Source organism: Lithobates pipiens, unplaced genomic scaffold (assembly GCF_037356315.1).
Source record: "Lithobates pipiens isolate NorthernLeopardFrog02 unplaced genomic scaffold, aLitPip1_a1.2 Scaffold_28, whole genome shotgun sequence".
NCBI classification, from domain to species: Eukaryota; Metazoa; Chordata; class Amphibia; order Anura; family Ranidae; genus Lithobates; species Lithobates pipiens.
Window position 1 is genome coordinate 180,797,532 of NW_027507789.1, and position 22,915 is coordinate 180,820,446.

At 46.0% G+C, this 22,915-nt stretch overlaps 1 protein-coding gene across 1 annotated transcript in view; it reads left to right on the plus strand.

Annotated features, from left to right (window-relative positions):
• G6PC3 (glucose-6-phosphatase catalytic subunit 3) overlaps positions 1–22,915 on the plus strand; it is an 80,175-nt gene that overhangs the window by 51,372 nt on the left and 5,888 nt on the right. Inside the window, exons 3-5 of the mRNA XM_077460039.1 lie at positions 11,030–11,130; positions 20,623–20,701; positions 22,477–22,595. Of these exons, the coding sequence (XP_077316165.1) occupies positions 11,030–11,130; positions 20,623–20,701; positions 22,477–22,595 (299 nt within the window). The remainder of the gene's footprint in view (positions 1–11,029; positions 11,131–20,622; positions 20,702–22,476; positions 22,596–22,915) is intronic.

Sequence of the window (22,915 nt, forward strand, 5' to 3'; positions counted from 1 at the left end):
CTAACCTATAAATACACCCGATCCGGTGGCCATTTTACATTCTTTCTTCTGTCACTGTAGGGAAAGGATCCTGTGTGGAGTAGGGACAGAGAAAACGCTAGCTATTTGGTACACAAAAGTTCTTTTCAGGACTGGTATAGGTGTTAGGTCAGCAGCCTGAGTTTCTTTTGTCAGTTTAGATAAAGGGACAGAGCGCTGTATGCTGCTATTTTAGGGACAGCTCAGCCAGATTAGTCTTTCTTCATCATCATCATCATCATCATCATTAGCTGTTACTATCAGGTCCACAAAAGAGCTATTCCAGCTAATCGTTCCAGCCTACTCTTTTTTGCCAATTTGTATAGGGACAGGCAGGAAGCAGTGTGTCAGGCAGTGAGGATAATTTTAAAGACTTGCTGTTACTATTAGTTCCACAAAGGTTCTTTTCAGGACTGGTATCAGTGGTACGGTAATAGGCTTGTACACGTATAATATTCTTTCTTCCAAATATAGAAAGAATATTATACTTGACTGCTGCCCTTCTGCTGCAGTCTGCTAATCATTCACAACTCACTTGTTCCACAAAGCTCTTTATCAGGACTGGTAACTTGGTCTGTCTAGGGTGCTACGGTACATAGGCTTGGGTGCGGTACAGTCTGCTGTTCTGTAAGGACCGCTATCGGTCCACAATACATAGGGTTGCCGTGCACTACTGCTGACCGCTGCCCTATACTGCAGCAGTCCTTCAGCGGTATAGGGACTGACGCACAGTCTGCTAAACACTAATACACAACCTGCTTGGTCCACAAAAGTTCTTATAAGGACTGGTAACTTGGTATAGGGTGCTACGGTACATAGGCCTGAGTGCGTTACAGTCTGCTGTTCTGTAAGGACCGCTATCGGTCCACAATACATAGGGTTGACGTGCACTACTGCTGACCGCTGCCCTATACTGCAGCAGTCCTTCAGCGGTATAGGGACTGACGCACAGTCTGCTAAACACTAACACACAACCTGCTTGGTCCACAAAAGTTTTTATAAGGACTGGTAACTTGGTATAGGGTGCTACGGTACATAGGCCTGAGTGCAGTACAGTCTGCTGTTCTGTAAGGACTGCTATCGGTCCACAATACATAGGGTTGCCGTGCACTACTGCTGACCGCTGCCCTATACTGCAGCAGTCCTTCATTGGTATAGGGACTGACGTACAGTCTGCTAATCACTAACACACAACCTGCTTGGTCCACAAAAGTTCTTATAAGGACTGGTAACTTGGTATAGGGTGCTACGGTACATAGGCCTGAGTGCGTTACAGTCTGCTGTTCTGTAAGGACCGCTATCGGTCCACAATACATAGGGTTGCCGTGCACTACTGCTGACCGCTGCCCTATACTGCAGCAGTCCTTCATTGGTATAGGGACTGACGTACAGTCTGCTAATCACTAACACACAACCTGCTTGGTCCACAAAAGTTCTTATAAGGACTGGTAACTTGGTATAGGGTGCTACGGTACATAGGCCTGAGTGCGTTACAGTCTGCTGTTCTGTAAGGACCGCTATCGGTCCACAATACATAGGGTTGCCGTGCACTACTGCTGACCGCTGCCCTATACTGCAGCAGTCCTTCAGCGGTATAGGGACTGACGCACAGTCTGCTAAACACTAACACACAACCTGCTTGGTCCACAAAAGTTTTTATAAGGACTGGTAACTTGGTATAGGGTGCTACGGTACATAGGCCTGAGTGCAGTACAGTCTGCTGTTCTGTAAGGACCGCTATCGGTCCACAATACATAGGGTTGACGTGCACTACTGCTGACCGCTGCCCTATACTGCAGCAGTCCTTCAGCGGTATAGGGACTGACGCACAGTCTGCTAAACACTAATACACAACCTGCTTGGTCCACAAAAGTTCTTATAAGGACTGGTAACTTGGTATAGGGTGCTACGGTACATAGGCCTGAGTGCGTTACAGTCTGCTGTTCTGTAAGGACCGCTATCGGTCCACAATACATAGGGTTGACGTGCACTACTGCTGACCGCTGCCCTATACTGCAGCAGTCCTTCAGCGGTATAGGGACTGACGCACAGTCTGCTAAACACTAACACACAACCTGCTTGGTCCACAAAAGTTTTTATAAGGACTGGTAACTTGGTATAGGGTGCTACGGTACATAGGCCTGAGTGCAGTACAGTCTGCTGTTCTGTAAGGACTGCTATCGGTCCACAATACATAGGGTTGCCGTGCACTACTGCTGACCGCTGCCCTATACTGCAGCAGTCCTTCATTGGTATAGGGACTGACGTACAGTCTGCTAATCACTAACACACAACCTGCTTGGTCCACAAAAGTTCTTATAAGGACTGGTAACTTGGTATAGGGTGCTACGGTACATAGGCCTGAGTGCGTTACAGTCTGCTGTTCTGTAAGGACCGCTATCGGTCCACAATACATAGGGTTGCCGTGCACTACTGCTGACCGCTGCCCTATACTGCAGCAGTCCTTCATTGGTATAGGGACTGACGTACAGTCTGCTAATCACTAACACACAACCTGCTTGGTCCACAAAAGTTCTTATAAGGACTGGTAACTTGGTATAGGGTGCTACGGTACATAGGCCTGAGTGCGTTACAGTCTGCTGTTCTGTAAGGACCGCTATCGGTCCACAATACATAGGGTTGCCGTGCACTACTGCTGACCGCTGCCCTATACTGCAGCAGTCCTTCAGCGGTATAGGGACTGACGCACAGTCTGCTAAACACTAACACACAACCTGCTTGGTCCACAAAAGTTTTTATAAGGACTGGTAACTTGGTATAGGGTGCTACGGTACATAGGCCTGAGTGCAGTACAGTCTGCTGTTCTGTAAGGACCGCTATCGGTCCACAATACATAGGGTTGACGTGCACTACTGCTGACCGCTGCCCTATACTGCAGCAGTCCTTCAGCGGTATAGGGACTAAGAGTTTTGTCACAGGGTGATTTAAAAAATGACAGGCAGAGGAAGAGGCAGGCCCTTCCGCAGGGGTGGTAGGGGTAGGGCAGGAGCAACAGCCTTGAGCCAAAGTGGGAAGTTGCAGAAGGTGCGTTCAATTACTTTAAAGGACGCACCAGACTTGGTTGAGTGGCTCACTCAGCCTTATTCTTCTGCACCCTCCTCATCCTCTCGATCTGCACCCTCTTCTTCACTCTCTGCTATGTGCACCCCCAAAGACACTACCACCAACAACACCACCACCACCACATACCTTCCGCTTGAGTGCAAATGGGGGCCTTCATGCTCCAGTGTTTTAATAGGGACCCCCGTATAAAAAGCATGAGGGTCAAGGACCAGTACTGGGTGGCAACGTACTTAGATCCCCGGTACAAACACAAAATGGCGGAAATGTTACCGCCGTCGCAGAGGGCTGTCAGAATGCAGCACTTCCAGGCCTTGCTTCGAGAAATGCTGCATTCTGCTTTTGCGTGCGCTGGCAGAGGAGCAATTCCCACTCCCAGAGAAGGATTTGCGGGTACCAATCCAACAGCGCCTGCAAGAAGAGGCCGGTTTGAAGATGTGTTGGTGACTTCGGATATGAGGTCATTCTTTCAGCCGACCCATCGACAGGTGTCATCCGGATCCAGCATCAGGGAACGCCTAGACCGTCAGGTGTCCGACTACATTGGGTTAACGGCCGATGTGGACGCTCTGAGGAGTGATGAACCCCTAGACTACTGGGTGGGCAGGCTTGACCTCTGGCCAGAGCTTGCCCAATTTGCAATCGAACTGTTGGCTTGCCCCTCATCCAGTGTCCTGTCCGAAAGGACGTTCAGCGCAGCAGGGGGGATTGTGACCGATAAGCGTACTCGCCTAGCTCACGACAGTGTTAACTACCTCACATTTCTAAAAATGAATGAGGCATGGATCTCGGAGGAATTCAACACATGTGATCAGTAGACCATGTATATGTCTATAAACAATTTTTGGAATCAAGCACACAGACCTTCTTAATTCATTTGGCTCACTTCCCTGACCCAAAAAAGCACACCGTACTATATGCCCCTACCCTCCTCTTTGAAGAGGTTGAGCGGTGTCATATTTCTACTGGGGCTGCTTATTATGAGGGGTTCCCACCATCCCTGTGCTGTGCTGACTTCCTCCTGGGTGTTCTTATTATGAGGGGCTCCCACCATCCCTGTGCTGTGCTGACTTCCTCCTGGGGGTTCTTATTATGAGGGGATCACACCATCCCTGTGCTGTGCTGACTTCCTCCTGGGGCTGCTTACGGTGCTGCTGTCAGCGCTGTATGTCACGGAGCTGCTGTCAGCGCTGTATGTCACGGAGCTGCTGTCAGCGCTGTATGTCACGGTGCTGCTGTCAGCGCTGTATGTCACGGAGCTGCTGTCAGCGCTGTATGTCACGGAGCTGCTGTCAGTGCTGTATGTCACGGAGCTGCTGTCAGCGCTGTATGTCACGGAGCTGCTGTCAGCGCTGTATGTCACGGAGCTGCTGTCAGCGCTGTATGTCACGGTGCTGCTGTCAGCGCTGTATGTCACGGAGCTGCTGTCAGCGCTGTATGTCACGGAGCTGCTGTCAGCGCTGTATGTCACGGAGCTGCTGTCAGCGCTGTATGTCACGGAGCTGCTGTCAGCGCTGTATGTCACGGAGCTGCTGTCAGCGCTGTATGTCACGGTGCTGATGTCAGTGCTCTGTATTACGGTGCTGCTGTCAGTGCTCTGTATCTCCTGCACCCTCTTGTTTGCCTACCCTGGTCCCTGACCTTCCCTCTCCTCCATTGCCTTCATTAGCTCCATAGTCCTGAATTGTCAGAACAATTTCCCAAATAAAAAAAAAATGCTTGTAGTTATCGATCCCAAATTCACCTCATACATGTATTATGCTATTGTCCAGGTGGTGGGACTACGTGCTACCCCCTAATAATTACCCCGTGGCCGCAAATTCGACCTAAAGGTTTGCGAAATTCGCCTCCCATTGAAGTCAATGGAGCCCGCGGCGAACGGTCGTTTTCGCGAACGTTTGTGTCCGTTCGCGTTTCGCGTTCGCGAAACGTCCCGTCGGAAGTTCGTCCATCACTATGGGTAAGTGCTCAAAAGCTGTAGCATATCCAAATCATTCTTAGGATCCCATCGACTTACAATTGCCTCATGCCAAAAGTGAACATATAAGAGGCTGACAAAATGTGCAACCCGTTTCATTCCTTCCAATTGTCGTTGAGGAATATTCAACTGTTTAGTGAAGAGGACAATTTTAAGTGCATATATTGCCTTTGCATCCACCTTGCTTGATGCAATGCCCCTGGGATCCTGAAACTGAAGTTGTTTTTAGACCAACCTCCTAGGTACAGGAGTGAGAGTTGTAATAACTCTTTGTAGTCTTCTCTTGGATGACTTCCGTCTTTTAGGACATTTTGGATGTAAACCATTTTCACTTGTTCTTCTAGAAAGCCTTGAATGAGACTTTCTTCATCCAGCATTGTTGTATATGACTTCTTATCAAGTGAAGCCCACAGACTTTGCTTTTATAAAAGTGATCAATGTGTGCAACCCCTAAATATTATCCAATCTTCTTGAAATTTGGCATATATATCTTTTAGCCCTTGTACACACGGTCGGACATTCCGACAACCAAATTTTGTCCGAAACTGTTGCATATACACGGTCGGACAAAGTTGTCAGAAAATCCGATCGTTCAGAACGTGATGACGTTATTTCGTTACGAAGGGACTATGTTCAGGCTAGTAGCCAATAGCTTTGATGTAGGAATTTGATCTGAGCATGCGTGGCACTTTGTCCGATCGGAATTCTCTACACATGATCGGAGTATGTCCGATCGGAGCATTTTGTCGGAAAATTTTACCAACAAGTTGGAAAACTTGGTCCGTCAGATACTCCGACGGAAACAGTCCGATGGAGACCACACACAGTCGGAATATCCGACAAAACGGTCCGATCGGACACATTCCATCGGAATCTCCGACTGTGTGTACAAGGGCTTACATCACTGAGACTCGGGGCGTAAGCAAAGTCATATGAAAATCACATCTTTGGAAAAATAAACATTCTAATATACATGATCCTGCACCCAGCTGCCACCCTGTAGCAGTAACCTGCAAGGTGAATCCATAATGTGCTAGTATGCATCTCTTACTAGCGTATTATGTGAAACTTGCCTTAGAATGAAGCCTTTCAGTGATGAGCTGCCACAGCTGACAAGGCATTCATCTTCACCCAATCTTCCTTTTGAGTTCAGAGACTCCATCTGTGTGAGTGTCCGGAGCCGCAATGACATCACTCCCGCACATGTGCGCAGGATCCACCCTTTACGGCACAGGACTCTGAAGGAATGACCCGGGTGGCCATACCTTAAGAGCTCATGCGCCAGTAACGTCACCAGCTGCATGTACAGTAAATATCCAACCACATTTAGAAGATATTTACAGTACCTATTGTTAGGTGCGCCCCTCCTTGATTAGCTCGAGCTGGACTTTCACAGGAAAGCTCTCTTCAATCGATTGGCAAATTTGGTAATTCAAGCAACCAAACGAAACAGGTTTGATTCTGAATATAAGGTCTTTATTTCCTGTTACCACTTTTATGTGCTTCAAACATTGCATTGTCAGCCAATCAGGATTATACAAGACATAATGGCCTTTAGACCAATCATAAACATCCACATTTACGTGCGTCATACATTAACCACTTTCAGACCGGACCATTTTGCTGGTAAATGACCAGAGGTCTTTTTACACTTTGGCACTGCGCTGCTTTAACTGGTAATTGCGCGGTCATGCAATGTTGTACCCAAACAAAATTTGCGTCCTTTTCTTCCCACAAATAGAGCTTTCTTTTGATGGTATTTGATTGCCTCTGCGATTTTTATTTTTTGCGATATAAACGTAAAAAGACCGCAAATTTTGAAAAAAAATGATATTTTCTACTTTTTGTTATTAGAAAAATCCAATAAACTCAATTTTAGTCATACATTTAGGCCAAAATATATTCAGCCACATGTCTTTGGTAAAAAAAAAGTCAATAATTGTATATTTATTGGTTTGCGCAAAAGTTGTCACATCTACAAACTAAGGTACGTTTTCTGGAATTTACGCAGCTTTTAGTTTACGACTGCCTATCTCATTTCTTGAGGTGCTAAAATGACAGGGCAGTACAAAACCCCCCCAAATGACCCCATTTTGGAAAGTAGACCCCCTAAGGAAATTGATAAGAGGCATGTTGAGCCCATTGAATATTTTATTTTTTTGCCTCAAGCGATTGAATAATGACAAAAAAAAAATTTTTTTTTTTTTTTTACACAAAGTTGTCACTAAATGATATATTGCTCACACATGCTATGGGCGTATGTGAAATGACACCCCAAAATAAATTCTGCTGCTTCTCCTGAGTACGGGGATACCACATATGTGGGACTTTTTGGGAGCCTAGCCGCGTACAGGGCCCCGAAATCCAAGCACCGCCTTCAGGCTTTCTAAGGGCGTAAATTTTTGATTTCACGCCTCACTACCTATTACAGTTTTGAAGGCCATAAAATGCCAAGATGGCACAAAACCCCCACAAATGACCCCATTTTAGAAAGTAGACACCCCAAGCTATTTGCTGAGAGGCATGTTGAGTCCATGGAATATTTTATATTTTGCCACAAGTTGCGGGAAAATTACAAACTTTTTTTTTTTTTTTTTTTTTTTCACAAAGTTGTCACTAAATGATATATTGCTCATGCATGCCATGGGCATATGTGAAATGACACCCCAAAATAAATTCTGCTGCTTCTCCTGAGTACGGGGATACCACATATGTGGGACTTTTTGGGAGCCTAGCCGCGTACGGGGCCCCGAAAACCAAGCACCGCCTTCAGGCTTTCTAAGGGCGTAATTTTTTGAGTTCACTTCTCACTACCTATTACAGTTTTGAAGGCCATAAAATGCCAAGATGGCACAAAACCCCCACAAATGACCCCATTTTAGAAAGTAGACACCCCAAGCTATTTGCTGAGAGGCATGTTGAGTCCATGGAATATTTTATATTTTGCCACAAGTTGCGGGAAAATTACAAACTTTTTTTTTTTTTCACAAAGTTGTCACTAAATGATATATTGCTCACGCATGCCATGGGCATATGTGAAATGACACCCCAAAATAAATTCTGCTGCTTCTCCTGAGTACGGGGATACCACATATGTGGGACTTTTTGGGAGCCTAGCCGCGTACGGGGCCCCAAAAACCAAGCACCGCCTTCAGGCTTTCTAAGGGCGTTACAGTTTTGAAGGCCATAAAATGCCAAGATGGCACAAACCCCCCCCCCCAAATGACCCCATTTTAGAAAGTAGACACCCCTAAATTTAGGGGTACACTAGTGAGACTAGGTAATAAATGGCGGGTGCCCTGAAACTATAAAAAAATAACTAACCAACCAGCGTCACCTGTAACAGTTATATGGTGATCACTGGTGAAAGGGTTAACTAGGGGGCAATCAGGGGGCTTTATGCGGTAGTATATGGGGGTCCCTGGCGCTATAAAAAGCTGCGGCGAACCTAAATACCTACCTGCCTAACTAGCGTCACCTGTGACACTAATACAGCGATCAGAAAAACGATCGCTTATTAGGCTGGGTTCACACTGGAGCGATGCGGGAACGCCACGAATGCGCGGCGGGTTCCCGCATCGCATGCCTCCCGGCGGCAGTTCACACTGCCCTATGCGAACTGCTGGGAGTGTCAGTGAAATGTTAATGACACCCCCAGATCAGTTCGCATATCGCAGTGCGATCTGCAAACTTGGATCGCATGGTGTGAACACCCATGCGATCCGATTCTGCTGCGGACCAAAAAAAGGGTCCCGTGCGAGTTTGCGGCGGGTGCGGCGGGTGCGACACGAATTCAGCCATACTATCTGTATAGCTGAACTCGAATCGCACAGAGATCGGATGTGATTTGCACTGCAGTGCGGTGCGAATCACATCCGTTCTCATAAACCGCTGCAATGTGAACCCAGCCTTAGTGACACTGGCGACGGGGGGTGATCACGGGGTTAAACCTTTATTGGGGGGGTTAGGGGGGTACCTTAGAACTAAAGGGGGCTAACCCTAACTGCCCTAACAGTTATTAGTCACAAATGACACCTGCCGGGTGATCAGGGGGTTAAACCTTTATTAGGTAATAAATGGCGGGTGCCCTGAAACTATAAAAAAATAACTAACCAACCAGCGTCACCTGTAACAGTTATATGGTGATCACTGGTGAAAGGGTTAACTAGGGGGCAATCAGGGGGCTTTATGCGGTAGTATATGGGGGTCCCTAGCGCTATAAAAAGCTGCGGCGAACCTAAATACCTACCTGCCTAACTAGCGTCACCTGTGACACTAATACGGCGATCAGAAAAATGATCGCTTATTAGGCTGGGTTCACACTGGAGCGATGCGGGAACGCCGCGAATCCGCGGCGGGTTCCCGCATCGCATGCCTCCAGGCGGCAGTTCACACTGCCCTATGCGAACTGCTGGGAGTGTCAGTGAAATGTTACTGACACCCCCAGATCAGTTCGCATATCGCAGTGCGATCTGCAAACTCGGATCGCATGGTGTGAACACCCATGCGATCCGATTCTGCTGCGGGCCAAAAAAAGGGTCCCGTGCGAATTTGCGGCGGGTGCGGCGGGTGTGGCGGGTGCGGCGGGTGCGGCGAATGGCTGAACTCGAATCGCACAGAGATCGGATGTGATTTGCACTGCAGTGCGGTGCGAATCACATTCGTTCTCATAAACCGCTGCAATGTGAACCCAGCCTTAGTGACACTGGCGACGGGGGGTGATCACGGGGTTAAACCTTTATTGGGGGGGTTAGGGGGGTACATTAGAACTAAAGGGGGCTAACCCTAACTGCCCTAACAGTTATTACAGTCACAAATGACACCAATGCAAAAAAAAAAAAAAAAAAAAAAAAAATGACATTGGTGTCACTGTGACTGGGGGGGCAGGGGTAATTGGGGGGTGATCGGGGGGTAAAGGGGGGGTGTGAGTGTGCCTGGCATGTTCTACTGTGTGTGGGATGTGTTGGTGCAACTCACTGATCCGCTCTCCTCCGTGTCGGAACGAAAAATACCGACACGGAGGAGAGAATACATCACTTCCTCTCCTGTGTTTACATTACAGGAGAGGAAGTGATGTCACCGAGGATTTCCATTCGTCGGGAGCGATCGCGAGGGGGTGGCCATGAATGAATGGCCGTCCCCTCGTCCGGGATCGCTCCCGAACGAAAACCGACCGCCGCAGGCACCGGGCGGGGGCCCGATCGGGCCCCCGACCCGCGGGAGGCAAATCACGTACATGTACGTGCTTATGCCTGCCCGTGCCATTCTGCCGACGTACATCGGCGTGAGGCGGTCGGCAAGTGGTTAAGCGGAATTTTTTAGGGGAATTTTTGATAAAAGGTCCCCAGACATATATGTATAAAAATATATTTTATGACCTTAAAACTGTCTATAATAATTTGAACATAAAACCACAATATTTCATTTCGCCTTACAATGTTCTATTTCCTATAAAATTCTAAAAGTTAGCTCTGACCACAAATGCATCCTGTTTTCAGAGCGATTCTGCACTTCAAAAGTATCTTGCAAAAGCTTTGCAGGTGAAGCTTCCCTTTTTTTATGTATATATCTTTGCAAGCAGTTTCTAGTATAATAAAATGCCTTTAACCCCTAACTCTCCTTACCCTTACATCTATAGGTACAAATTATGCATGGGCGTTTTCTCCCACTTTAAAAGTACTCTTGAACTTTAAAATGATTGTGTCCTTAACAAATAACCCTTTTAAAAAAAAATCTGTAACTTCGCTGTCCCATCTTATAATATGAAACGTGTCAGCTTTTCCTGTCTCTCAGAGGTACAGACCCATGACACGGTGTGCTCAGTGTTTTGGGGAGAGGGTAACCTATCATATTGCATGGGGGGTGTGTCAGCATTAGAACCTGTTCCTGGGGATATTTGGATAGACGTATTTGCTGACAAATTTACTTTTGTTTATCACTGTGATATTGTAGGTTTCTCTTTGGAGAGCGTCCATTTTGGTGGGTTCATGAATCTGGCCTACTTGATGGTCAAAAGCTCAGGCAGTTCCCTTCCACCTGTGAAACTGGTCCTGGTAAGTACATTGTACAGACATGTAAATGATTATAAATGATTATAAAAACTTTTTTAACTTATAAAAAGATAATCAAATTTCAATTATCTAAGCAGTGCTTCAGTCAACATAACACATTGACATATATATACATAGTACAACTATATATATTCCCATATACTCCAAATAGTGCTGCTACAACATTAATATGCTTATAACACGTGCTGATAGATCGAATAAGTCCGTAAGAAGGCAAAAGAAGGTGAGTTTCGTGGATGTTAATAGATAGTAAGTGCACTCCACACCAAAATCCTCCACACGGTGCTTCCACACGTCCCCCTAGGGGGTTAAACTCACCAGAGTGATGAGTTTAATGGGCCTTACTCCAACTCTCAGATTAGCACCTCCACTTCTGGTTCACAATTCCATCATCAAGCGATAGCAGCAGTACATAAAAAGAAACAGACTCCACATCGAGTAGATCAGTTTGTTTTGTTTTATTTAAAATTAAAATTAAAATAGTTCTTGTCTTAGCCAGTGTAATAAACACTTAACACTGCCAATAGTTCTTTAAAACGTGTAATGTCTGCAAAACACAGCTGATCCCACAGCAAACCGCACAGTCTGATGCCACATGCAGTCTACACTAGCCCCATTCCGATTGTATGATCTATCAAATCAATCCGATTAACAGGCATGTACCTGAGTCGGCTCTCCGTTCGTACGTGGGCTCCTCTTATTCCTCTGCTGTATTAGTCGGGTACTCAGCGTGTAAAATGACACTTATGGTCGCCGCAAAGCCACTCCTTGACCGGTTTCGTCACTCAGACTTTGTCAAAGGGGCGAGGCTTAGCGGCGCAGCGTTCCGAATTAAATAGCCAATAGATCCAGCCCTCTGGCTTGTAATTAGCAAATTACAGCTCCCGTTCCTTCTAACCAGTAAAATACCAGATCGAGCGGAGACAGCAGCAGCCATCAGACTGTGGATCGTTTGTACTGAGTGTATTAACTTCCCTGTACAGGAACAGAGCAAATAGCATACAGTACTTTACAATACATATATCATTTTTATAAAACACATGGGAGACAATAGTATAAAATCATTACACTTCCTAAAATCCCTAATAATACTAATAGTGTGGCAAAAAGAATCTAAGTTCCTACTATATCCATACATGTACATACAAATCATGCTTGGACAAACAAAAATTACTAAAACTGTTCTAGCTCACTACGGACTGGACACAATGAATCGGAGGAATGCACATAAAAGTAGTCGGCGTGTTAAAACAATACTAAAACGACCAAAAAGCAAATATCAAATACCAACCCAACTTCCACCTACCCTCCTCCAGCTCATTGCATCCGCCGCTGAACTACAAATACCATAACGTTATCAATATTGATTCATAATGATCCATATAAAAAGAAAATAACAGAAAAAAAGAGAAAAAAAAACAAAGTGTTCATAAATGGAGAGTCATATGTAAAAAAAAAAAAAAATGAATATATATGAACATGCATATATACACAATAAAATAAATGAAAATGAAAATGAAAGGGATAATCAATCAAATCTATCCGTCGCTGATAAAACAGTTCAGATCTAAATCTTTATTTAACCCCGAGGTGCAAGACTGTCTGTCAAATAAATCCATTGAGTTTCTCTCTTAGAAAGTTCCCTGACCATATTAGAACCCCTCCAATTGGGCCCAACATGGTCGATCCCCCAAAACGTTAAACCTGACGGGTCCTGATCATGGTGCAGTTTAAAGTGAAGTGACACATTGTGATCCTTGTATCCAATATGGATGTTATGTAGATGTTCAGCAATTCTAATTTTTAACAACCGTTTGGTTCTCCCTATATACATTAGACCACATGGGCAGGTTAATGCATATACCACATGTGAAGTATTACATGTGATAAATTGCTTGATTGTGAACACTCTATTATTAGCAGGAGAGACAAATGTATCAATTCCCCTCAAAGGCCTATCTATTTTCCCAAGTTCGTCTTTCAGGACAGCCACCTTAGAGAGACACTGGCTCCTCCCCTCTTAGGAAACACCGCCTTCATTTTCATGATTTAAGCCTCCTCCTCCCTTCGTTCCTCAGTTATGGTGTTTCCTCCGGTGGGGAGACACCGCTAAGGAACCTTAGCTAATTCAGTTGGTGAGACTGAAGCTATCCGAGCGGAGCTCCGGCCCCACTCGGCAGTCCGATCGTCTATCGGTCTACTTTTGGCAGTCCGGTCAGCGGGGAGCTGAATTTTCGTACTGACCATACACCCTAAACTTCGCTTGGGGAAAACAGGAAGTTTTAGAGGGTCGTCCGTTCGTTCACCCAGGAGGGTGCTTCAACGGGACAGGCAGTCCGGTCGGCTGGGGAGCTGAACTCTTGTACTGACCTTTTTTACACGCACTCCAAACTTCGCTTGGGGAAAGCAGGAAGTTTTTGGGGAGGTCCATCCCTTCGTTTCGCCCAGTGGGGCGCTGCAACAAAGACGTCCAAGGTCCCCCTGTGTATACAGTCGGCTTGGAGCTGGAGGCCGGACCGGATGCTGCTCTTTCTTTTATTTCTGTTTTTTAGAAAGCCACGAGCAAGTCCCCCCATGGTTCTAAGAAGAAGTGTCCTTCATGTAGAGCCTCTATGGGGGATTCCTGGTCTAAAGCACTTTGTAAAGAGTGTATTGAGGGTTTGCTTAGGGAGCAGGCAGCAGAACAGGGTGCAGATCTGGCAGCTTCTGTGAAGGAACTCTCTAGTACTTTTCAGTCCTTCAAAACTTTTTTCTCCAGTTTCCAGTGGCCCCAGCCCCAGAGCACTCCTACACCAGCGCAGCAGAGTGTACCATCTAACCCAGTGGATGTTCCTCCCGCAGGTGGAGAGAATCCAGGGGGCTCCAGAGAGGAAGCTGAGGAAGAAGTTGACAGTGTCGTCTCAGACTCCCAAGGGGAATCTGACGATGAGGGGTTGGATGGGGAATCCAATAGAGCCTCACGGTATAAGCTTTCCCTGGAGGAAGTGGATGAGCTCTTAGGAGCTATTCATACCACTTTAGGCATTCAAGAGGAAACGAAGGCATTGTCACTCCATGATCAGATGTACAAGGGCATGGGGGAACAGAAAAAGCGGGTGTTCCCGGTGCATGACGTCTTGATCGATACCATCAAGAAGGAATGGCAGGATCCCGAAAGGAAACCTTTCTTTTCTGGGGCATTAAAACAAAGGTTTCCTTTTTTGGAAGAAGAGACTCTCGTCTGGAATAAATCTCCCAGATTAGATGCTGCTTTTTCCCAGGTGTCCAGACACACTGATCTGGCCTTCGAGGACATGGGGGTACTTTCTAACCCTATGGATCGAAGGATGGATTCCCTTCTAAAGAAGGCCTGGGATTCATCACAGGGAAATCTTAAGCCAGCCATGGCAGCCACCGTGGTGGCCCGCAATATGGAGTATTGGCTTACCCAGATTAATGCGCACATTGAAGCAGGGACAGTAAAGGAGATTATTCTATCCTCCTTTCCCATGCTGCTTAAGGGGATAGCATACATTGCGGACGCTTCGGCTGAATCCGTGAGAATGTCTGCAAGGTCCTTGGCTCTGACCAACTCAGCCAGGAGAGCCTTATGGCTGAAGACCTGGCAGGGAGACAATGCGTCCAAAACAAAGCTCTGTGGGATCCCTTTTACAGGAGACTTGCTGTTTGGGCCAGGTCTTGAAGCAGTGCTAGATCGCACAGCGGATAAGAAAAAGGCCTTTCCCGTTAAAAGGAAATTTGGGGAACAGTCAAAAAGAAAGACTCGTCCCCAGAAAAGATTTGAAGCCCCTAGAACTGTTCGGCAGAAGAAAAGTTGGGGGCTCAAGGGCAAGGGGCCCGGGGGAGCAATTTTTCGCCCTCCTGAACAGCCCAAAAAGTCCCAGTGACGGGGTCACAGTGGGAGGAAGGTTGGGGGCCTTTCTCCCACAGTGGGAGATGATCACCTCCAATCGGTTTGTCTTGGGGATCATCAGAAGAGGTTACCGTTTGGAGTTTTCAGAACTCCCTCCTCTGAGGCTCCTTGTCACCGAGCTGCCGAAATGCGCAGAAAAATCATCTGCCCTTCTTTCCTCTCTTCAGGAGTTAGAGGAACAGGAAGTGGTAGTACGGGTCCCAGTAGGAGAGACAGGCAGGGGCTTCTATTCTCACGTTTTCGTGGTTCGCAAGCCTTCGGGAAGGTTCAGGTTCATCCTGAACCTGAAGCCTCTGAATGTCTCAGTCACCTACAGAAGGTTTCGGATGGATTCAGTTTACTCGGTGAAAGCACTTCTTCCACCAAACTGTTTCATGGCATCGATAGATTTAAAAGATGCATACCTGCATATTCCCATCGCAGAGACCCACCAACGTTTTCTCAGACTGGCAGTAAGAACCTCAGTAGGGGTGCTACACCTGCAGTTCAAAGCACTTCCCTTCGGGCTATCCTCTTCCCCCCGGATCTTCACCAAAGTGATGGCAGAAGTTCTGGCATTTCTGCGCCTCAGGGGAATCTCGGTGATCGCGTATCTCGGCGATCTTCTCCTGTTTGCCCCTTCTCCAGCACAGTTGACTCGAGATTTACAGATCACAAGAGACTTGTTAGTAAGCCTGGGTTGGCTTCTGAACCTGGAGAAATCCAACTTAAATCCTTCCCAGAAGGTCACCTTCCTGGGGTATGTGTTGGACTCAACAGAACAAAAGGTCTTCCTCCCTTTAGAGAAAATTCAAAAGGTAGACAAGGCACTGTTGTTTCTCCAGGGCAGCCACCAGATCTCAATAAGGAAGGTCATGTCGGCACTGGGTTTGCTGATGTCCGCGCTCCCAGTGGGCAGGATTACATTACCGTCCTCTGCAATTATTTATTCTGAAGGTTTGGGACCACAGCCAGGGGTCTCTGGATTCTTTGGTTTCGGTCCCAAATCAGGTAAAGAGGTCCCTCTGGTGGTGGAGAAAGGGAGCAAATTTGTCCCAAGGCCTAGAGTGGGTTCTACCAACATCCAGGGTGGTCACAACCGATGCAAGCAGCTCAGGTTGGGGTGCACACCTAGACTCCCGTTTGATACAGGGTACTTGGGAGAGGAGGGACTCGAAGAGATCCTCGAATTGGAGGGAGCTGAGGGCAGTGGATCTGGCTCTCAGGACCTTTCAGAGAGAACTCCGGGGGCTTCATGTAAAAGTAAGGTCGGACAATTCCTCGGTGGTAGCTTACATCAACAGACAGGGGGGCACCAGGAGCAAATCCTTATGGGCCCTAGCAAAGGCCATCCTCAGGTGGGCCGAAGCAAATGTCCTGTCCCTTTCAGCAATCCACTTGAAAGGAGAGCAAAACCAGGTGGCAGATTTCCTCAGCAGGAGAACACTGAGAGAAGGCAACTGGGTTCTCAAGCAGGAAGTATTCGAAATGATCACCCAGAGGTGGGGGATTCCTTCGATAGACCTCTTTGCCTCAAGGGAAAACGTGAAAGTAGCCATTTTCTTTTCCATAAACAGGGGAGACGGGGCGTTGGGGGTGGACGCACTAGCACAGAGTTGGGGTTTCTCCAGGTGCTATGCTTTCCCCCCTCCCGTGCTGATTCCGGCAGTATTAAGGAAGTTTCAGGTGGAGGATACTACCCTTATTCTAATCGCACCTCACTGGCCCAGGAGGCCGTGGTTCTCCATCCTGAAGGGCCTGTCTGTAGAACCCCCCTGGATTCTCCCAGTCCAGGAAGATCTCCTGTCTCAGGATCCAATCTGCTGTCCTCAGGTGGAGCGGTGGAACCTTGCAGCTTGGCTTCTGAGGAGGAATTGCTGAAAGGCAAGGGCTTCTCAGATCGTTTAGTAGCCACTCTTCTAAACTGCAGGAAAAAGGAAACCCAGACCATTTACTTAAAGGTATGGAGGCGATTCAACAGCTGGTGCTCAGAGAGTTCCTTCAACGTGCACAGCCCTGTAGCTGTTCTAGAGTTCCTACAGGCTGGAGCAGATAAAGGTTTAGCTCTTGGAACACTGAAAGGTCAGGTATCCGCTTTAAGCGTGTTTCTAAAAAAACATCTAGCATCAGACCCTTGGATAATGAGGTTCTTCAAGGCCCTAAGTAGGCAGAGACCGGTTTCAAACTCCTCCTTCCCAGTTTGGGATCTTTCCTTAGTTTTACAGTTTCTCACAGGGGAACCTTTTGAGCCATTGGAATCTTGCTCATTAAAATTGATCACTCTCAAAACTGTGTTTTTGGTGGCGATCACTACAGCAAGGAGAGTAAGTGAACTCGAAGCCCTTTCTATTAGGGCACCTTTTTTTCAGGTTTTTCCGGACCGTTTGGTTTTTAAGATGGATCCGGCCTTTTTACCTAAGGTAGCCTCTAGTTTCCATAGAATACAGGAGATTGTGCTACCTACGTTCTGTTCAAATCCAGTAAGAGAACAGGAACACATGTTTCACAGATTAGATGTTAAAAGATGTGTTCTTCATTATTTAGATTGCACAAGTCAGTTCAGGAAGTCTGATTCACTTTTTGTGTTATTTTCAGGGGCTAGGAAGGGTTCCAAAGCCTCTAGACGTACGATAGCCAGATGGTTAAGGTTAGCCATTGGGCAGGCTTACGTGGCAGGGGGGTTAGATCCCCCAGTTGGGATTAGAGCGCACTCAACCAGGGCAGTGGCAACTTCTCAGGCAGAGTGGGCTGGTGCATCGCCTGAACAGATCTGTAGAGCTGCAACGTGGTCCAGTTTTTCTACGTTTGTGAAACACTATAGACTGGATCTTCTGTCAGCCAAAGACCAAGCCTTTGGTCGTAAAGTACTGCAGGCAGTGGTCCCACCCTAAGGTAATGTGCTCGCTTATCCTCTCTAAGGTGGCTGTCCTGAAAGACGAACTTGGGAAAAACTGAGTTACGTACCGGTAACATCCTTTTCCGGGAGTCTTTCAGGACAGCACCGGTTCCCACCCAGGTTTTTGGAGAACATCGGGAACTCATCACATGAGACCGTCAGGTAAGACTAAAAGTTTGTTTGTTTGACGTGTTCTTGTGTCTCCCCAGTTGGCCGGAGGTACTCTGGAAGAACTGAGGAACGAAGGGAGGAGGAGGCTTAAATCATGAAAATGAAGGCGGTGTTTCCTAAGAGGGGAGGAGCCAGTGTCTCTCTAGGGTGGCTGTCCTGAAAGACTCCCGGAAAAGGATGTTACCGGTACGTAACTCAGTTTTTCCTGCATGGTTTGCACTTTCTACACGCATAAAACCCATCCTTATCCCAAAAGGACGGTAACCGTTCAGGGGGATCTAGAACCTTTTTAACTATAAAATCTCCATAGTCTGGGACTCTCCGGTAAATAAACTTGGGCTTTGGAGGTATCACATTAGTCAAAGTCTTGTCCAAACATAACACATGCCAATGAGTCTTAAAGATATTCTCCACTTCTCTATGCTGTGAATGGAACGAAGTTATAAAACCCCACTCGTGGTCAGTATTATTCATACTGGCTGGTGTATTTCTCAAACAAACCTCCCGAGGGGTTGATCTAACTTCCTTCATCACAGAATCGAGATGGGAGCTCTCATAACCCTTATCTATAAATCTATTTTTCAGTACAGTTGCCTGTTCATCAAAATCCTCTAAGGTGGAGCAATTCCTCCTTACTCTCATCATCTGCCCTTTAGGAATATTCCTCAACCAAAGAGGATGATGACCACTGTGTATAGGGAGGTAGCTGTTCCTATCCGTAGTTTTAAAATAGACTCTCGTCTGCAACTGAACACCCACCCGGACAATGGTGACATCCAAAAAGTTGACCCGTTCCTTACTCCATACACTGGAAAGCTTGATGTTATTTACATTGCTATTAAGCTGTTCCAAATAGGAAATTAATGATGTCCCAGTACCTGCCCATATAAGGATCAGGTCATCAATGTAGTGTTTATAAAACAGCAATTCTACCCTCCTGTTATGAAACACTACCTTGTCCTCCCATTTCCCCCATGAAAAGGTTTGCAGGGCTCGGCGCAAATTTCGCGCCCATAGCCACTCCCCTCCTCTGGGTATAGAAGTTACCCCCAAACCAAAAATAATTATGACACAAACAAAATTCTAATGCGTTCCTCAGAAACACCTTTTGTGCATGAAGTAAATCATCCCTCTTACTTAATGCCCAATTAAGGGGCAGTAGCGCATCTTCATGCTGGATTATTGTATAAAGACTTGCTACATCAGATGTAACCAAATACACCTCTTCCTTATTATTTAAGGAAACCCCCTGCAGTTGTACAGACATACCCGCTTTTTAATCCACCACATAAAAAGTGCGACACTGTAAAGGTGAAATCCGTAATTGTGCTCTCCAAATCACCTAGACATTACCACAGTGGCCAAACTCCTGGCTTACCAGAATGGAATGACCCCGTATGTAAGAGTGGTTGAAAGGCACTTGTTGTTATAAAAGCTCTAAAGCCGGCTATAGATGGTGCGAACCTCCGCCAGTCCAGCAGGGATCAGCTGAGATTCGTACCATGTATGGACATCCAATCCAGTGGACGAACGTCAAGTAATAAGAAAAAAGAAGAGTCAGGAAGCCAATAGTGTAATTCCACAGATCAATTTATTACAAATAGGTTTAAAACACTTAACACATAAGAACTCAGGAAACAGCACTGTACAGAAAACCTGATCTCAAGGACACAATGCTGCACTTCCGGTCTGGCGTGATGACGTCACAACATTGCTCCACTGCTTTTCATTTGTTTACTACTAACTACAAGTGTGGTTTCAATTTATTTTTATTTTTTTTATTCAGTGTGCTGCTGCCTTATTTAAAGTCATAGTTTTTAAAAAAAAAAGCTGTAATAAATACACCCACATTAATAAAATAGAAAAAAAAATGCATTTATTACATTTTTAAAGCTTGCAGATCAGTATGTCACAAGTGCCCTGCACAGGCTCCTGCATTGTGTACATCTCAGCCACAGGAACATACAGAGATACAAACCCTCTGTTATCGGCCTGGAGAAAGTAAACTGTGAACTGCAAATGCAGTGAGGTCACCTCACTTGTGCCTGCTTGATGTCAGAGTCCCTGACTTCCTGCATTCGTAGATGGGACTTGTGGTTCCCAGTGAATAAATGACATGGCTGTACAGATGGAGCCACACACAGCTGCACTAATTTCAAAAGAAAACCAGACACTCCAGAGAGAAGCAATATTTGTCGATTGGCCACATAACTTATTAGTGAAATCTTACTTACTGTAAGAGAGAAGGAGAATGACACTGCCCATCATTGACCCTATTATGTTAAAGACATCTGGTGGTTGAACGGAATTACTGTAGGGAGACCGCACAGGAGAGCAGGTGAGTATTGCAGCCTGAACTCTTTTTATTTTTTTATGTATTTATTGTATACAGCTGCTAAGGGGCTGTTTAAAAAAAACGACAAAGCCTGCTTGAAATAGCTTGAAATGACAGCGCCTCTTTGCTATAAGATCTTTACCAGTGTTCACATTTTAAATAAGCATTTTATTATTTCAGGAAGCCCTTCGGGACACTGCATGGTTACAGGAGCCGCTCTCTGGCCCATGGTAAAGTTCTTCACCAACAAATCACAGAGGTAAGGGGTATTGCTTGATGGTTTTGTGATTGTTTTGGGGGGGAAGAAGCGAATAAAGAGTACATCACTTTGTAAGGAACCCTAGAATAATATGTACCTGTTGATCCATCACAAAACCAGTGAGCTCCTAAGGCATGCCATAGAATGATTATTCAATTTTCTTTCCTCTCACCATGGATGGAAGTAAAGAAAATCACTTGATTACCCATTAACAGCCAGTGTTGATGGGAAACTCCCTTCCACAGCGCTATCGTGTTCTACTGGCGAGGAGCCTTCCCAGCTGGCAGAACACAATTACTGCTAGCAGCTATAGCTGCTGTCAGGAATCGCATTTAAAAAATCAGACAGGCAGGTTGTACTCAAGTCAATTAATGGATCGACTGGGGTGCAACCAGCTTTTCATAAATGGATCGAATGTCGGCCGGTCTAGATTCAATCCATCTATGGCTGGGTTAACTCCCTGTAGTGCATTGCTAATGTTGCCTCTACTTCACTGAAACCCTAAACAGTGTTGTCAACCCCACTTCCTCATTTTTCCCCTGCTGCCCTACAGAACCTCTCCCCTCTCATAAGGGGAGGTGTTTTGTAAACCAGTAGGGAATCAGGCACGGCTGACAACACTGCCTGGAATTTCAGTGCAGAAGAGCCAGTGTTGTCAGCTCACAACAGGAAGTTAAAGCGGTAGTAAACCCGCTGAAATTTTTTATTTTTTTTCTGACCCGCAAGGGAAAAGGCATAATGAGCTAGTGTGCACCACCGCATACTAGCTCATTATAAAATACTTACCTTAGAACGAGGCCCCGATATCTCTGACGATCCATTCCGAGGTAGCTGGCATGTTCCCTCGGCGTGTCATGCGGCTCCAGCGATGTGAGTGGCCGGAGCCATGATATCGTCACTCCCGCGCATGCAGCGGGAGACTTCTTTCCGGCAAGGTCCGGCGTCTGCCAGACTTTCAGCTGAGAATCCCCTGTGTGCATGCGAGGGGAATATCATATAACCATACAGGCTTAGGAGATTTTTTTTTACCTACAGGTAAGCCTTATTATAGGCTTACCTGTAGGTAAAAGTAAAAAAAAAAAAAAGAGTATACAACCGCTTTAAGTGCTTACTGGAGTTCAGGTATATAAAACTGTATTTTTCTGCAGTTACAAATATTTCAAAGTATTGCATGGATGTAGTAACATAAATAAGGTGTTCTTTTGAGAGATAAAACAATATATTGGAGAGTGACTGTTGGCTGAATTTATTATCTGCAGCACACACAAATAGCAATATGGTCTTTTCCAGCCATCGCCCTTTGTTAGCCTGTATGTATACAGCTGGTTTACGATAACCCCTGCCCATTATAACCAGTTAGATTCAATGTTCCATTTTCCCAGATTGGAGATGAAAAGGTTGTACCTGGCTGGTTGGACCGCCCATTTGCTTTAGTTTGATTAAACAACTCCATCACTAAACAAAAAAATTAATGAAAAACAGGCAGCCTTTAAAAGTACAGTAAAATTATTTTCCAGGTACTTAGGTCACTGCGCTGCGGTTCCACCTGCCAGCCTTTTGTGCCACTACAGCTCTGCAGGGGACATGATTGTGATGTAGTCGCTGGCAAGTGGGACCTTGGCCCCACAGCATGCAGACACGGAAATGTAACACATGTAATTGTCAGATACTAAAGTTTCTTTGGTCAGTGTAGCTCTGCAAATGTTCATGTCTTACTTGGAATAAAGATATGTTTGTATAAATCCTGTAACAATAATACTATTATCTTATAACAGGGGCCTTCAGCGATATGTTCCTCTCCTTTTGTACATTTTGCTGATGTCAGGAATTGCTGTATCCAGGCTCCTCATCCTGGCACATTTTCCTCACCAGGTCCTGGCTGGCATTCTTTCTGGTAAAGTATCTGCAGCTGTGTAGAGATAGGAATGGCGGGTGGCATAAAAATCCTGTAGAGATAACTCTGGCAGGTGGGAGGAATGGGAACTCCTGTAAAGGTAGCTGTTGAAGCAGCTGGGAAATTTTGCGGTGGTAGCTGTGACAAGGGCTGGGAAATCCTACAGAGATAGCTGGGGTAAGTGGGAAATTCTGCAATATTCTTTCACCTAAATCTTCCAAGATATATAAGTAAACCAGCCCTGTGGTACGCACCCAAAACTAAACTGTCAGTTTAGGGGGGAATAAGAATGTAATACTGAGTAATTGTGGTCAGGACAG